This window comes from Homalodisca vitripennis, chromosome 2, assembly GCF_021130785.1.
Source record: "Homalodisca vitripennis isolate AUS2020 chromosome 2, UT_GWSS_2.1, whole genome shotgun sequence".
NCBI lineage: Eukaryota > Metazoa > Arthropoda > Insecta > Hemiptera > Cicadellidae > Homalodisca > Homalodisca vitripennis.
This window is the reverse complement of record NC_060208.1, coordinates 137,590,274-137,608,510: the sequence shown is the minus strand read 5'-3', so window position 1 is coordinate 137,608,510 and position 18,237 is coordinate 137,590,274. Positions and strand designations below refer to the sequence as shown.

General features: G+C 33.5%; 1 protein-coding gene across 1 annotated transcript in view; it reads right to left on the bottom strand.

Moving 5' to 3' along the window:
- Positions 1–214: 214 nt before the first annotated feature.
- The window catches only part of LOC124355820 (retinal homeobox protein Rx1-like), a 76,332-nt gene continuing 58,309 nt past the window's right edge, over positions 215–18,237 (bottom strand). The window contains exon 3 of the mRNA XM_046806974.1: positions 215–1,085. Coding sequence (XP_046662930.1) covers positions 711–1,085 — 375 coding nt within the window. The 3' untranslated portion in view covers positions 215–710. The remainder of the gene's footprint in view (positions 1,086–18,237) is intronic.

Genomic DNA, 18,237 nt, shown 5'->3' with positions numbered 1-18,237 from the left:
CTTATGGAAAAAGACAATATAGTAAAAATTAAAACATGATTTATCTTGACTCTAAAACATTTGAATTTAAATTACTAATTTTAAATATTACTAGTGGTGTCCAATACAGTTTTTAAATCCAGTGATTAGGTTCAGAAAATAAAACACGTTAATGTAAAGAAAAGCTCTTTACATAATTAAACAAAAATACAAACTGTTTGTATTGGCTCTACAGTATTAATTTATCTATGACATATAATTACAGAATACTTCGAAATATAGGTAAAAATATGTTTATTCACAAAATATTATTGCGTTGCTTTCATTTGGTTTTACAAAACAATAAAGACTTTACTTATACTATAATGGCACAAAAATAAATTTAAACGTCTCACCATGGATGGAATTGAAGAGTTGAGTTTTGACAATTATATTCTTTTGAATATATTTATCCAATCAAAATGATAACGGGTATAAAACGGACAAGTTCCATTGTAACATATCACCTGTAAATAATGAATAATATTTAATGGAACAATCGTTTTATTTCACATGTGATTAAATGTATCTATTAACGAAACTTTTTATATATTAAGTAAAAATTAGGTGTTTAATAGACTGATATAGATTGTAGTAGCAATTTTACGAAATGTGCCCATTCAATTCCATCATTAGCAAAGAACTTCCATTGGGAAATAAATAAAGAGTTACGTCCGGTTTACAAAGCACTCTCACACCATTTGCAGTCCTTTCGTGATGGACTCGACATGCTCCTTAGCCTTAAGCCTCAGGGCGGCAATAGAGGTAGAACGCGGGTCTTGTGGCGAAGGGTCCGGTGAAGGGGTGGAGGTCTTGGGAGGATCGGCCGCTGCAGGGACGATGGGTGGCGTGAGGTAGCTCGGGTATCCGGTCTGGGGGTGGGCCAGGAATCCAGGGAGAGCACTGAGCAACGGGGGTGCCAGCCACGGGTCCACGGGGAGCGCCAGGGAGGACCCCGCCATCCGACCCAGAGTACCGACGGACTGGTGGTATTCGCTGATACCCAGACGGGCAGCCTCCATCTTCTCCTGTCGTCTCCATTTGGCGCGTCGGTTCTGGAACCATACCTGAAACAAGGGAGTACAGGGTTAGATACTTTGGCTACCATGTCAGATGGAAAGAAGGTTAATCTGGATAAGAACTGAAGCAAAAACCATGTGCCTGGAGTTGACTGTTAGTCTGAATAGTCCATACTAGACCTGTAACATGATTGTAGGATTGAGGATCAGTACATATCTCTGAAATAATAAATAGGTACGAAATTAACGAAGTTTAAATTCCACGAGGAGTTGGAGTTGTTTGGTCATTTCTTATTGTACTTCCTTATACATACCGACTGGGTTAGACGCCTTAGTGCATCATGCACTGTTACAAGTAGATTACTCGCTATACAGCGCAATAACAGATTTATGCTAAATTGCTTACTGTATACAATTTAACTGAACACCACACAATAAAACTGTACGTAAATACATAAAGTGGAATATTTTAATTGTTAATATAAAAAAATTTGTACATTGAATATTTCCATAATATGGCTATTTAAGTAATGCCCTCAGTCTTAAATTTGTAAACTGAACAAACTCTTAATACTCGTAGTTGCAGAATTAGTTCAAAACAATTTTCGTTCCTTTTACTGAAGAAACATGTTTCTGTCGCATTATTTTCAAGTAAATTAAGGAAATATAAGAGATTTAGAGTAGTATTTATGGATGGATATCTTGTAATAAGAGCCACAGAAAATTTTTCTACTCAATACTATGAAATGTTACACTATTTTTATAAAATATAACCGGAAGGAATGACTTTTTTATTTTTTAAATAAAAGTACTTCCTTAAATAATATTTTACCAAAAAAACATTCACTTTTCTATATGATATTTAATCAACAAATGTTGTCTCCGACATCATTCTAAAACATGCTATTCTCTGAAGAAGAACATAAGTGAAATTACTCAATTGTGTAAATGTAACTTTATTATATTATCACTACACATAGTCTACGAGAAACCTTTAAATGTACACTAAATCTCATTTAGTGTGTCTCAAAGATCCAAAATATACCCATCGTCAGTTGGAAAAATTCGATTTTAAATACTAGTTTACTCTGCACCAAAAATGTTTACTTTTCGTTTGGTATGAAAAAGACACAAACGGAAAATGAAAACAATTGTTCCTAAAATATGTAATTAAAACACGGGTCACTATTGACATTTTGATAAACGATATGTTGAGTATTACAACAAAGGCACTCGTAAAAACTGTATTAATTTGGCTAATAAATACAACTCCTTCGTTTGTTTTTATCCCGCATTTCTGTTAGGAGATAAACTGAATTAATTTATGTTCTACTCCACAAATGTTATTAGCTCTCTATTTAACGCAACCTCATTTACTTAAAGCAAAAGCACTATTATTCGAGGGAGGTAACAATAATCGAATCTCCATATTAATTACCTCGTAATTAATTGTTCGAGGCCGTTATAATTCACAAATAAACGTTACACTTTGTGTCGGCGCTGACAATTTAACCTAACCTAACCAGGGCGAACATTAACTATTCATTGTTTGCTGATGTTATTATGTTTGTGCGCCAAAATACACATTCCACTTATCTGCTAAGTTAATTAAGCCTTTGACTCCAGTCAGATTAAGTTATACAAAGTCTCCGTGCCGCGATCTATTTACAAACACAGCGACAACCTTTCATTGTTCCGATTTCCTTAAATTAACACGTATTTGGCGTAACGATAAAATCATAATACTACTTTTATAAAATCGGAAAATTCAATATTTTGAGATTAAAAGTTTAATTTTATTTAATTAATAGAAAGGAATACTTAAGAGTTTTACAACTTTTAACGTTTTTGCTCACTACCAAACTTTATTCTATGTTGATGACAGTCTAGGAGTACGCCACATCACGTATCGCTAAGGTTGCATGCAAAATTACTAATCTATAGCTACATGTGTTATTAGTGACACGTTAAAAATCAAGAATGATTGCACTCAGTTTGTTTACAAATTTATTCATTCTGAATTTTTCTCGTTGACATCACGATTACCTATAGGACCAACGAAAAATTGTTCGCTAATGCTCAGCCCCATCCTTTAGAGTGTTATGCACCATCATGCAACTTGATGTTGCTTATATTTATCTTTATATTTATTATATGCAAAATTTCAAGTATATAGGTCGGTTCGTTCTGGACATATCGGGTGGACAGACAGACACACACATAAAATGTAATTTTTCCAGCCTCTAGAGTGAAGGGCTTCGCTAATACTCAGCCACTGCTCTATGGATTTTTAGTTTTATGTATATGTATATATATATATATATATATATATATATACATATATACGCGTAACCCTCAAACCTTTTTCCGTTCCAGATGTATTTAATGTACTGCCTCCTACTGTACCCTCTGTTTATTCCTAGTCTTTTCTACATTTCCCTGCTCTGCTAAAGTCTCCACTGGTTCACTGGTTCATTTCTTTCTCATGAAATGAGGAGTTGATGTCCTTATTTTTATCAATGCTACTGTTTTAAATGCCACTGAATTTTGTTTTAGCCTCTCTTAAGTATTAGAAAGTTTGTGCCTTCACGAAAAACATGTATGTTCTATTGTTGATATATGTGGATGCTGGTACTCTTTGTTCAGCCATGCAAAAACCTATACTGCTCTCCTAGATACTATATACTTGGTCTTCCCTACTTCCCATACTAAAGTTCTTCATGTGTCGATGGGAACCTTCTAATAGTCCATTTTTTGGCAGTATATAATTAATTTAGTCTTTTATATGAATTTACATATTAAAGAAAAATTAAATGGAATGTTATGACACTATATTAATTTATTTTAAATATTGAATATTATTCTGCACGGATTTTTCTGTTTTCTCTCTCAAGGTATGAACTATGATTTTAAAAAGAACCGAACAAAACAAAAGCAGATTTTGAAGAGCTTACTATAGTATTATTAAAAATATAACAATATTCAATAACATGTGTATGCCATAGAATATAGATCGTAGTGATGTGATGGCAAATGATGATAAAGGATATCATGAAGTATCAGATTTCAAAATTTCGTTTACTTAGACGTAGTTAATTTATTATTTTAAATTGGAGACAACTTTTTTATATTTGTGAAAAATTTTTGTAAAGCAAAATTAATAGTTTGTAGCAAATATACTAAATATATTATATAAGTAGTGATAGGTATATCGCGTCCATATTACAGAAAGCTCGCAGTAAAAAATCGCAATAATGACAAGAAGTAATACAATTGTCTTTTTAGTAAGGGAGATTTATTTTATAATCATTCCCATAAATCATTATTAATGTGCATTACTGAAAAAGATTCACTTTTTACAGGGAGAGGATTTTTAGAAAATGTATTTAAAACTTGTAACTATTTTACTTAAGTTATTATAAAGTTAAAGTTTGTCTATGAGCTTTAACTAGAAGAAGTCTGCTGCCGGGGGCGAAGCGGCGGAGCAGCGACAAGTCACAAAGTCAATTAAAAATGTAAACAAAGTTTGTCAAGAAATTAATGAGCGCGGGATGTTAATGACAAGCCGTCTGATAAGGCGAAGTTTTGTAATTATAAGATGCACGTTGTGGAACGACAAACAGGGTTAGCGAGAAAGGCGGGTAATTCCATCCGCAGCCACATCAATTTGAAATTGGAATTAGGGCGCGTGCGCATTAGATTAACAAACGCTATTAAAGACACACACATAGTGTTGCTATAAGCTCCTGCCAACTCATTAAAGAAGCCCCTCCCTCCTTCATCCCTCCCCTAACCCCTTGCCATCACGAAGCTCACTTTCTTACTAATTACTATCACTTGAACCCTCCCAAGTGAACTTTCCCTAATACATTTAAGTTGTCCCGTTAATGTGCCCCGGGTTTCTCAATTAACAACCAATTTACTAGTTGTGTGTGAGTTAGTTCAGTTGTTCCCCAATTGACATCGGTATTGTTTTAAATTGAGTCCCGTGCTTAGAGCCGAATTAGACTTCCGGTCTAATTGTATTTTAATGTTTCTCCAGCACATTCTTTTTTAGTTATTTCTGATTGATCCTTAAATATTGGTAAAATTAATTTTTTAATATTTTTATAATAAAATCCAGATTTTTCTTACTAAGATTTCAACGCCATTAAAAAAAATATATAATTTCAAAATATAGTTGGGACAATTAAAAGCGCAGGAAATAAAAAAATATGGTCTTTTGTCTGCCTTTTAAGAAAGGCTTTCATATGACTTAGTACAACAAGATGTATTCATGTAATCACCAATGCTTTCGCTGTTGACACTGAGATTTAAGCATGTTGATGTAGGCTAAGCATAGAAACACGCTACTCAATTTATGTGAATTTAATAACTATAGTGTGTACCGATTACAGATTTATCAATACCATATTGTACTGCCAAAAACTAGTAAGAATTCTGTCGACTTTGGTTTATACACATTTCGTTACAATTGCTCAATTATTTTAGATTTCAGTCTATTACGACCATATAACATCAATTGCTATTGAACATGCAAGGTGTTAATAACTTACTAAGTACCTACTAAGAAACTGAGTAAGTGACTATCATAACACAGTTTTCAAGAAACTAAATGATACATGAACAGATTTAACAATATGGATATAATCATGAAAATGTGAAAACTCAACAACAAGAACTGTTAGGAATGCAAATAATGAGTAACCACATTAATTTATTTTGGCTGCTGATATTTTGATATTAATTCGCTAGTATAAACCCAATTAGAGATCGGCTACCATGACACCTTTTGGTATAGTAGCCAACCGTACGGCGCCCGCACCCGAAGAGGGTATGAATCATGACTTCGGTCATCATATGTGAGTTAACCGGGCCTGAACGATTTTGCAATGTCACAGATGAATAAAAATGTATGTATAAACAGATAAAGTCGGTGTGCGAAACTGGAATGATGTATCTATTAATTTTGTGAGAATTGCAACATACTAAAAAATACTTCTGTCCAGCACTAATATATTTAATATTTATCCTCCTTATATTCCTATGAGAGAATTTAGTTAGATAAGTTGATAACTTGACTTTGGCAAATATAAAATTTAACAAGTTTCATAAATATCACGATATAGTGTTTCGTATAACGCTATTTGGTGTGTTTGCTAACTAACATGTAAATTCGATAGTTTGAAACGAAAGTAAATTTCCGAAAATTTAAGTGTAGGCATAGCCGATTTTATTTGTATTTATTTATAAACCATCTTGGTATCCAGAAAGAAAATGTCGTAAATATTTGAAATATCTCAAGAATCCCTGGGATGACACCATCACCGGGGACACAACAGAAACATTGATGCTACGGAAATTGAACAAGTTTAACTTTTAAACAGAAAGTTAGGACTTAAAGTACACGAAAATTAATTGGCTGTATTAGTAAAGTACGGGCTACAGCGTGACAAATTGGCTTAGGAAGGGCAGTAACAAAGTGGGTGACGTGGCGGCACAGCAAAGAACAGGAAATTTCAAAGTCTCACTTCAATTTCTCGGCGCTCCGTACCGCGGGCGACTCCCCCCCCCAACCCCCTCAGCGCCTTATGACATTACTTTGTTAAAGCCATTGTGCGAGCTCTGAAAAATGAGTTTCATATGAAAAATTGAAGGAGATTTAATAAAAGGATCAAGCAAGAGGCTGGGCCCTTGTCACAAGGTAATTATGTTTTCCGACTCGGTTTTATTTTGTCTTCTTTCTTCATTAGGGCAAAGGTTTGTAGATTGTCGTCTTTATTTTATATCCTGGTGTAATAGGACTTTATGATGTAATTGGTGCTTTCAACAAAACTCTTCTCTTACGTCTTCAAACGCTTTGTTTTTTCTTCATATCATATTATGTAAAATTATTAATACTCTTTGTATATTCTCTCAGAATGGTTTGTTAATTTTGTTAATGCAATAAACCAAAATAATTTTGGTTTATTGCATTTTGATTCTTTATGCAACTAATTTACTTTTTGATTCTAATTAAGTTTTATTGAACTATAAATATCTCAATATTTAATTTTAAACATCTTAAGTGCCGACAAAAAATTCAGAATGAAGAAGATGTTCCTCTGCATTATAGGTACGGTTTAATAAAGTAATTTTATTCATTTTACAGCCTTATTGTATATATTTCTAAGGGAAATTTATTGGGGAATAGACAATTATGGTAACAGATAGCGATAGTTAAATAACCTACCATGTAACAAAATTGAGGTAAATATTTAGCCAAAATATACTTGTTTCAAAATGAAAACAAAATTGTTTCAAAAGATTTTTTGGTTTACTTTTATGATTGGGTCAGCTTTAGTGAAATCTATCACAAATTTCATTGTCTGTCCGTCTGTCATCTGTCTGTCTGTCCATACGATATCTCAAAAACGAGTATATAGACTTTATTGCTATGTGGGAACATGATTTTGATGATAGTGCGTATCACGCAATGGGATTTGGTTGAGCGTTTACGAATATTTTCAAATCGGTCGCATTGGCTGGCAACTAGAAAACAGAAGAATAAATTTGTAAACATACTCAGTATACTCATAAGACATATCCCATATTAACACATGTAGCATAATTATCCCCACAAATACAATCAAGAACGTAGCCAGCGAGGTAATTCAAGGGGCCGGACCCCATCCCCCAAATTTCCACTGTTTTCAATTAATGTTTTAGTAGACAGTGTAAATAATTATTAAATAATAATTATTATTTAAATAATTCAGTAAAGCACATGTATGTATCAAGATATATCTAGAAATATTTCATCTGCAGTCTTTTTGCATGAAACTTTATTTCTACATAGAGAAGAATATGTTGTACGGTGTTACATACATCATCGTTGAAGTCTGTCACTCAGTGGGCTGTAACAATATCTCATTACCTTGATGCAGTCTCGAACATTTATTTGCAGTATTATTGTCTGTAGTTCTATTTTTTTTTCAAAAATGAAATGAGCTACTTCAAGACTTGAAACTCTGGATTGAACCTCAATGAAGCCTGTTACGTAACACAAGGTGTGGTGTACCCAAACCTTGTAGATAATTAATCTCCTCAGGAAAAAATTTCAATGAAATCCTCGCGGATTAAAATATCAGTTGTATTTTAGTAAATTTGGCATAAATACACAGTGCGAAGATGTAATTAATTCTGTCAAGCGAGTTCTCTGCCGGTTCATGACTATATACTACGTTACAACACAGTTATAAATTAACTAAAAATTCGGATATTTAAATTGAACGGGAAAGTGTAAATTTATATTTATTTATATGTATACTTAAGTTAATTTTAACTTTTACTTTTGCATCCTTGGATGTTGATCGGATTTAAATTTCAAATTTAAGTAAACAAGAAACCTTAAAGAGTAAAGATAGAAGTCGAAAAGTGGAGTAAATATTACAAGCTAATAAAATAATAGAGAGAAAATGTTAAAAAGTTAACCTAATTGATATTCTTAAAAGCTGAGCTAAACTAGTTAAGGTTCTTGAAAAACAGTCTTGATTGAGTTTTGTGCTGGTTGATGCCACCCCTTAGAGGAGTTTGAAAGGGGTGAGGAGGGGGGTTTGGTAGCCAGCCAATCCGAGCCCGAGGCTGCTAATTGATTAACTGCTCATCTTATAATTGACAATTTGGCAGTTTCTTGGCAGTATTGAGTAAATGGCGTCTAGTTATATCGCGTCACCCTGTGTCGGAGTTGACTTGAAGTGGCGGGCTGTATCAACACACACCAGCCCTCTAGTGCCCCCCCCCCCCCACTGTTGTGTCCAATCCTTCTGACACAATCTTTTAAAATCTCTATCGACAAATTAAAGAATGTATTAACTTATTGATTATACGCAGCAGTGGATTTTTGCAATAGCCTAGAAGTAATGTAAGACTCTAACTGAAACGTCATGATTCTATTCCTGGAAGGTCAAAAAAATGTTATGCAGCCGAAATCCTTTTCCTTCGTGCTCAGGATTCTCATTTATAATTGGTCAACCCATGATAAAAATGGTAGGTCGTATCCCAGAAGACATACTAGAACTTTTTATTCTTCAAAATTTGTTAAAAAAACGTACTCCTTTGAAGCCTAAGACCATTTAAAGTTGTGAACAAATACATAAATGTTTCAACAACACTAACGTTAATAAAAATAGTTGTAAACGTATTGTTTCTACATTTTTAGTACTGCAAAATTTGTAAAAAAAATCAAAATCACATGATTAATTTAAAGGATGTTTGAGGGTTTTCTTTAAATTGACAACTTTTGCGCCTTTATGAAATGTTTATAGTTCATAAAATTGGATCTTTAAAGTGTTGAGAATTTTTTCTATTTTATCCAGTACCATTCTCTCAGACAGAGGAATTAGAGGTATTAGACACCTTATAGTCTTATAGTAAACTGTCCATCGTTTTATCAAAGCAGTTCCAAGGATAATATACTCGCAGAACGATTTGAAAGACATTCACCCGATAGAATAGCGTAAGAAATATAAAACAAAATAATGTGTTCAAACTTTAAATAGTTCACGTTCATTCTAAGTCAATACTTACACATTTGAAGTTTACTTCCTGTTCAAGCAATAACTGAGTCACTTAAATCTACTAGTTATAGATTTTGGTTTTGGTGGTGGTATTTACATTCCCACTCTGTGATTTTATCACAGGGTATAATCAAATTAAGGCTATATAAACTTCCCAATGGTAGTGATTTCTTCTAGGAAAATCTGAAAAGGGTATTGCCAATTGAAAATAGCTATCTCAAATTAATGTACATTCTTCGCCGTAGACTTCAAATTTATGAACTAGGTGATTTGATGATGTGCTCTTAATCCAATCGTCACAAAACCAAATAAAAGCCACTAAGCCACTAAATTGAATCGCCTCAAAAGCCGTTACGGCTTTCGAATAACAATTTGTAAAGGGGTGCCTTAAATAACCAGCCCCTAAATTGATAATAATTATCCCATTAAGATGATTATCTGACGGCGAGTGGTTAAAGGCTTGTTTGTGCCGTGAAGGGTTGGCTACAACGGCTTTCTGGTTCAAGGGCTTATCTAAGGCAGGGATCTCGCGAACATATGTCTCTAATCTGGCATTGTGCTGAAACATGATCTGTTTGGGGAGGCCGCTCTATAGCAGGGCCCGGTGTAACTGAGAATGTCTAGTGTTGAGGAGGTCACGTCAACCCAACAACGACGCTGGCTTTATCGTTGTCAAAACTTAAAACACAACTCGAAACGATGGATTTGGACAAATCACTATTTTAACTTACTCAAACAAGTAACGGAACGAATGTCAGGAGATGTGTATAAATCACTTAATAAAGTTTGAAACATGATAAAATACGAGTAAACATTTAATTTACTTGCTGTAGCTACTAAACCGCAATATTGCTAGCCTAACTTTAAATACTGCATTAAAATACTGACAGTACTGAATTTAAATTACATTAAAAACATAAAACTAATATTTAATACATTTTATTGTTTTGTGAGGCCTTTTGATATCCATTTTTTGTGATGTGTCTGAAGAAGATATCTTGGATATCGAAAGGCCTCACAAAACAATAAAATGTATTAAATATTGGTTTTATGTTTTTAATGTAATTTAACAGTGACCAATATAAGCTCCATCTACAGCAGTACTGAATTTAGTTTCACAACTGTAAAATATATAACTTTAAAATGATTTCTTAAAGATTTTTGTATTAAAATAAAAACCAAATTTGGCTGTTTATTATTGCCTATATTTTACGTTAAGTAATCTAAATACGTTAAAAAATTCCGGTTCTATAAAGGGTGTTCAGAATAATGTAGATGAGTAGGCTTACTTGTGCAATATCACGATGTTTTTTTATTGATAACAAAATAATGGCCACAGTTTAATCAACAGATCTCAAATAAGATCCTGTGAGTCCTCTCTGTGCTGTGGCAAGGTTTTGGGCTGTGCGCGAATAAAAGGAAGCGAATAAACACTACCTGAAATCACTTGCGTGTGCCTGTAGGATAGGATGATCCAGACCAGCGGAAGGGTTCTCCAACTTCTCAATAGGACATAGGTTTTCAATTGAACAGCACGGAGGGGATGGAGGGGGAGAGGAGGGGGCTAAACAAACCCGAGGACAATATCCGCACCGAGGGATACTTGAGGACAAAAAGTAAACAATACCTTTTGTCACCGAGTGTTAAAATAGCAGAGCCTAATCCTGCCCAGGGCACTGTGCTCTAATATAGGTCTAATGGGTCTGTCACATCTGGGCGGCAGGAGTCTGTGATATGGGTCGGGCGTCAATGGCGTTTTACAATATTAAGGTTAACTTACAAGCAAAAAAATATGGTTGCGAATTTCAAGAAGTAAGCTGAAGAGACATCAGATTTTTACGTTTTTTTGAAGGATGGATAAAGAACGTGGCATTGAAATTCTCCAAGTATTGAAGTATGCCCTTTGTCCCACATGGTAAACCGTGTTTCACAAAATTTAGCATCACTCAACTTTTGGTATTCAAATTTAAATACTACATCAATAATCACCGATGTTCAAGAATTACGGAGATTATTTAGAAGTGTAAAAAATCATTACATTTAAAATAGTAAAGCGAATTATTACTAGAAAATTATTAGTGGTTATTAGTGTGTGTGTGTGTGTGTGTGTGTGTGTGTGTGTGTGTGTGTGTGTGTGTGTGTGTGTGTGTGTGTGTGTATTATTTTGAAAATCTGTAAGATCCTGCAATATCATACCAAGTGTAACTATTTCTAAATGTCGTTTTTGCATCTTGGTTAATGTTAGGAAACCTTGAAATAAAAATTGATTTTGTAAAATACACTATTAAAATAATTCTAACATTTGTTCTCTGTAAAAGAAAACTTCCAGTAGTAAACTCACGCCATTATATTCTTCGATTACTCAAGTTGTTTAATTTATTGCGAAACAAAATTTGACATTTCACAATTGTTTTCAAATTTCTTGCTTTCAAACTGTCTATACCATACAGTCGCATTAATTACTATTGCCTGGGAAGGTATAGATGTAGATGTAGATATCTGCAAAGCAAAAGACCGCACGGATAAAACTTAAAATCATGTATATAAAAATCATATCCAGCTACATTATATTTCAAGAGTTCTGATGTGGTTGTTTTGTATAGTTCTTTTAAATTTATTATCAATACAGTCCTAAAAGAATATTAATTTGTCAAGTTTAAGATTTTAATAACTAAAGACTAACTTAATAAGTGGTTATAAACTAAACTGTGCTGTGTATGTGTATATGTATTTGAATGTTTCGCAACAAATTGAATTTAAATAAACAACACCACAACTACGGTACTTACTTTATATTAGAATATTAATATTAGAAGAAACGTTTGAGGACAAAATTCAGCTCACTTTTAGAATAATACACGTTACCAAAATAGGTTCATTAAACAGTATTTCACCAAATATATAAAACAAAATATGGAAAAAGAATCTGATATTGAAGTCAAACTAAATAGCAATTTAATTACCTTATTTAACAGACATCTATACAACACATCTCAAGGCTGTAGTAAAAAAATTAAACATAATTAATTAGACAGAGTTATGCTTCAAAATGAATATTGCTCTTCAAACCTGCTGTGAAAGTGAAATTTTGACCGTAAAAATCATTTATTGTATTGTTATCCTAAGTTTCTTCCACCAGACGAAGAAGGTACACAAGTCCCCGGTTAGCAGTGATTACTCCCTCTCTTTCTCTCTCATTCTTCACTATCGTTACACCAATAGCTGGGCCAATAACGGTCTGAAGAGGGTTAAACTCGATCAAACACAATCAGATCAGCCAATAAGCCCCCAAGAGAGGCAGAAATGGATTCAGTAAGCGACTTAGATAACCGGGCTGATAAGTTTTGCAACTTAAATCAAAACGGAAACAGCTGATCGAAGACGCACATTTCCTGTCGCAGTTTCTTTTCACCCGCTGATGTTTGATACATGATTTCCTTTTTACCCTGATCCTTTTATCTCTTTTCAAAGTCTGGAGTTTTTATAGACGATTCATGTCAACTGGGGTGGTTTCATTAAGAGATCTCAACTCGAGTGGTAAAAGAATGAATACATGCATTGGCTTTAACAAACATTTACTTGTATCAGAAACAGTTAAAAGCCCAAACTTTAAGCAATATTGTTCTCCGGGTTTATTTAAGTTCAGATTACTCATCGTACTTGGTGTATTCTAGGACATAAAGTTATAAACTATCACAATTTCATATTAAATTGAAAATATCACTCTACTTACATATTTAAAATACTTGTAATTTTTTTCGCAAATGTTAATTAATAGACCTACCATTTTTTAAATAGATTTAAATATGTTTAAATCTCAGATATATTTAAGATTTAGTGCCTTAAGAAAAAAAACATTTTAGTATAATTTTGCTACAATATAATAAAAAATAATACGGTATACGATAGGTAGTATAATTATGATGTATATTAATGTTACTTAGAATACTTTTAGGGACAGTACGAAAGTGAAAATTATTAAAAATGAGAAACTTAACTCTGAATTCAAATTTCGATTTCATTAATATTTTTTATACTGTTAAAACCTTAAATCAAATAATATGTTTTATACAGTATAAGTATATAATATATTTTTAATGTTAGTCACTTGCATGAATATGAAGCAGTTTCTGACTGTGCACTTTGTTAATTACTATTGAATTAATTTTATTTGATTTTTTATTTAGTTATATAAAATATAGCCAATCAAAATGTATATAGTCATGATATTGTAAGTCAAAGTTTAAAACATGTCAAATAAACACAATATTATTACCACAACATACCATAATAATTATAATTTATAAAATAATTATACTATAGCAAACAAAAGTATAGGAGTCACCAGAAGAATGTTGCCAAATTTACACTCATATAAAGTCTATAAAATAAAATCTGTAATTTGACATTACATCATAATTAACATAGTAAAAGTCCATAAGAACAGACATCAGACATTTAAAATAAGAGACGAAGACTTAATATTATGTAATACGAATTAACATTATTGAGAAAATAATATATACGTTTGAAATACATAAAAAGGAATTAAGTAGCATTTAAAATAATACTTCCACCCACGTCTGTGTTGATGAGTCTTTATGAAAAGTTGATGTGCTATGTATTTAAAGTAGTGCTTAAAACCATGGGTATTCATATACCCACGTATAAAGTAATAAGTATCAGAGACAAGTTTCTTATATTTAACGTCTACAATAGTCGTGAAGTCAATTCAAACATAAACTATAATAATCGTATTCAATGTTATACAAGTTTTAAATAGCGTAACTATGCCTTAAAACAATCCTGTATTGACAGGATAGCGATTCTCCTACTTATTTAAATGCCAACTTAGAAATTTTAAAAATGCTGCCTTTGAAATTATTTACCCTTTTTTAAAGTGTAAATTTGATGACTTCCCGCATAAACAGCAGCTCCTGCCCCCTCCCACTGCCATTCCCACTGCCTAACAACATTTTAATTAATTAGGAGCGGGCCGAGCGCTAGCGCGGTAACCAGAGCCCCTTGTACGGTACCGGGAATTAACTCGATACTGGGCCGCTGACAGCTCAACAAGGGATGAAACCTTAGAGCCCTGGCGGCCCGGTACATAGAGGAACCGCCCGCTGCCCTATGTGCCGCTCGCTCCTTAGGTACTCTTGCTCTTGAGCTACCCTCCAGCCTTTACCTCATGGCAAATGATCTCTGATTTTTGAAGGAGAGTACCTTATACAAAGTTGAACATGAACTGAGTGTGTTCTGTAATTAACAGGTCAGGGTTGCTGATTCAGGTCGATCAGGATTTGGCTGCCGTGTCCAACCAAGGAACATGACCTTTAATCAATTCACAACACTTATTGGTTGTTTATGGAGAAGCGATACAAATATTATTTGAATATGTCCTGATTAAAAATGTTTCACTTGCTAAATCTACTTTGTACATTATGTCTAGAATGTCTAGACGGGCTAAGTTCTATGTACATAAGTAGAAACAGTTTCGGTAGTGGACAAGGGCGAGAACACTCTAAATACTACATTCCAATATAAACAATTCGGTTCCAGGATAGTTTAGTACGTTTGAGTTGCCTTTACTAACACACGAGTCACGCCGTTTGGCCGCATCTCTTTGTCCGATCAAACGGCGTCATCTCGGCCAATGAAGACGGGAACGAAGCGAGGCCAAATGCAAATCTGGCCGGAGCTCCGCACAGGGCGCGGAAAGGATCTATCTCCACTATTGATTGCCGTGTGTCTGTTTGTTTGTTTGCTGCGACATAGCCCAATAGTGGCTAATTACTGCGAGATCGGGTGGGCTTGTCAACCGGTCATTTCGCCCTTGTAATTGTCATTTCCCGCGCCCCTGTTTGTTGTGCACGCGTGCGTGCGTGTGCGCCACGTTATTGGCCCCTGTCACACCCGCGCCGTGTGCCATTCTCCCTTTCTCAGCAGCAACGCTCCACTCTGTCGCTTCCGGGCATCTAGGCTACAATATAATCTGAGAAACTCAACTTGATACTTTGGTTATGTGCCCAAACTATACTACTACTACGATTAATGTTCAACGAAATTGTTTCTTAATCTTGTTGCCTCAATCAAGGCTGCCCAGTGGGACAAACCATGCCTATGTTTACTCAAACTAAAGGTTGTTTAAATAATAACATTACATTAAAGCTTCTACGTGCTAATGTTAATAGTATATATTTTAATTAATCATAAATGAAATATAGTTACATAAACCCAAAAAACTGTAAATATTTTACTTGCAATCTAATTAGTTAGTAGTCAATTTAAGTAGATTACAGTTCTTCACGTGTATACTATGAAATATCAAACTACCACATCAAATATTGTTAAAAAATTGCAAAAAATTACGTTTTCAAAAGTTTTGGCGTTGATTTTAGCATATCTTTACATATACGAGTTGATTACATATCGTCAGCTTACCTAGTTATTAATATTTTTTAAAGTTTTCACACTAAAAACTGCATACAAAGAATTGATATATTAATTTTTTGATGTAGTTCTAAATTTTAAGATCGATAAAATATTTTTAATATTTTGTATCGGTTTATAAAACATTTCAATATTGTGTATTTCACTCAAAATTTAATTTATATTAAAATATTAAACGTTGAATTTTTTTGTTTTACTAAAGAAAATCCTGAAAACTCAAAATGCACAGATTAAAAAAAATTAAACATGGTTTAAAAAAGGCAATATAAGAAAGAAAAGTTAAAACTCTTCATTTATATTACAGTTACAATATAGTATCACTCAATATTTTATTAAACACTAAATACTTATCACCCTCTACACTTAAAATAGAGAAAAACGCTTAAAATTCATAAACGGTGCCCAAAGTAATTGAGGTTCGTTGTGAATTGTAAAGCCTAAACAGTTTGGATAACATCAATTAGCTAGTGCAACATGAATAATTATAATTGATAGTACATCACAATAAAAACAAACAATACAATAATATATCTATTTCAGTCAAATGATATTAAAATATTCTAAATATATAGAGAAGTATCATAGCCTGTAGCATTTGTCCTCATGGTAGTAGGACATGACCTCCATAATCCCAAAACTGCCGCCCGTATCAAAGTTTGTATATCTTTGAAAATACCGCTACTTATGGAAATGATAACTGTGTCCAAGAGGCTCAGAGTAGTCTGTAGATCGGAACCGCAAATCCCGTATCAAATTTGATAATACCGCGACTTATGGAAATGATAACTGTGTCCAAGAGGCTCAGAGTAGTTGAAACGATTACAAATCCCAAAAACCGCCGCCCGTATCAAAGTTTGTATATCTTTGAAAAACACCGCGACTTATGGAAATGATAACTGTGTCCAAGAGGCTCAGAGTAGTTGAAACTTGATACAAATCCCAAAACCGCCGCCCGTATCAAAGTTTGTATATCTTTGAAAATACCGCGACTTATGGAAATGATAACTGTGTCCAAGAGGCTCAGAGTAGTTGAAACGATACAAATCCCAAAACCGCCCGCCCGTATCAAAGTTTGTATATCTTTGAAAATACCGCGACTTATGGAAATGATAACTGTGTCCAAGAGGCTCAGAGTAGTTGAAACGATACAAATCCCAAAACCGCCGCCCGTATCAAAGTTTGTATATCTTTGAAAATACCGCGACTTATGGAAATGATAACTGTGTCCAAGAGGCTCAGAGTAGTTGAAACTTGATACAAATATGTGTCATAAATATCTCGATTGAGTTCTTTGACCAACTCAGCACGCCATTGCATTTCAATATTATTCCAATTCACATCTACGTTATTTATCGACCTGGAAAAAATTAAAAGGGTTCTAAAATCTTATAGAATTTCATTAACTTTTGGAGATAAACAAGGTTTTAGAGATATAAATTACATGTAAAATCCCGTAACAACGACATAGTTAATGTGCCAGTTGTCACAAAACCTACCTACTTCTTCCGACTGAGTCGAAAGGGCTATTTACAAGGAAAACACCTAAACCAAATAAAATCCCCCACATATAATCTTCTAAAAAAATTAAACAATATTTAGAAAATACGTGTTTTGTTGGATCACATAAATGTGTCAAAAAAGAAAAAAATATTGTTATTTAGTTGTATTTTTCCTGTACGTTATATGTTATATTTTCCTTAAACGAGTTCAAATTAATCATGATTTTATAATTATTTACAGAATTCGCAAAATAGGTTTATTTTGGTTAGGGTTATTTGCTTAAAATTCATTATAATTCGTAATGCAGCGTTTTTGGGTTTCAAACGCAATTTTAAAATACGGAGAGAAATACACATCATTACTTAAAATGTTTAACTGAAATGAAAAACCGAAACTCGCTTTACAGTTGGTGGCGCATAAGCTTAATAATATTTTTGGCCGCAGGATAATATAAACAGTAGGGAAAAAGTTGAACGAAACCAATATCAATGTAGCGGTGGAGTGTATATCGAGCGGAACTACACAAACATGTTAAATAATTATAGCAGCTACATGTAACCGACTCTGTTCACCAGGTCTGTTATTGCTTTAGTTAATGGGAGTTTTTCCAATTACGGACAAATGCGCTTTCGGCCATAACTAGAAACTTTTTCATTAACCGAGCTCTCATCGCCATTGGACAAAAGTTA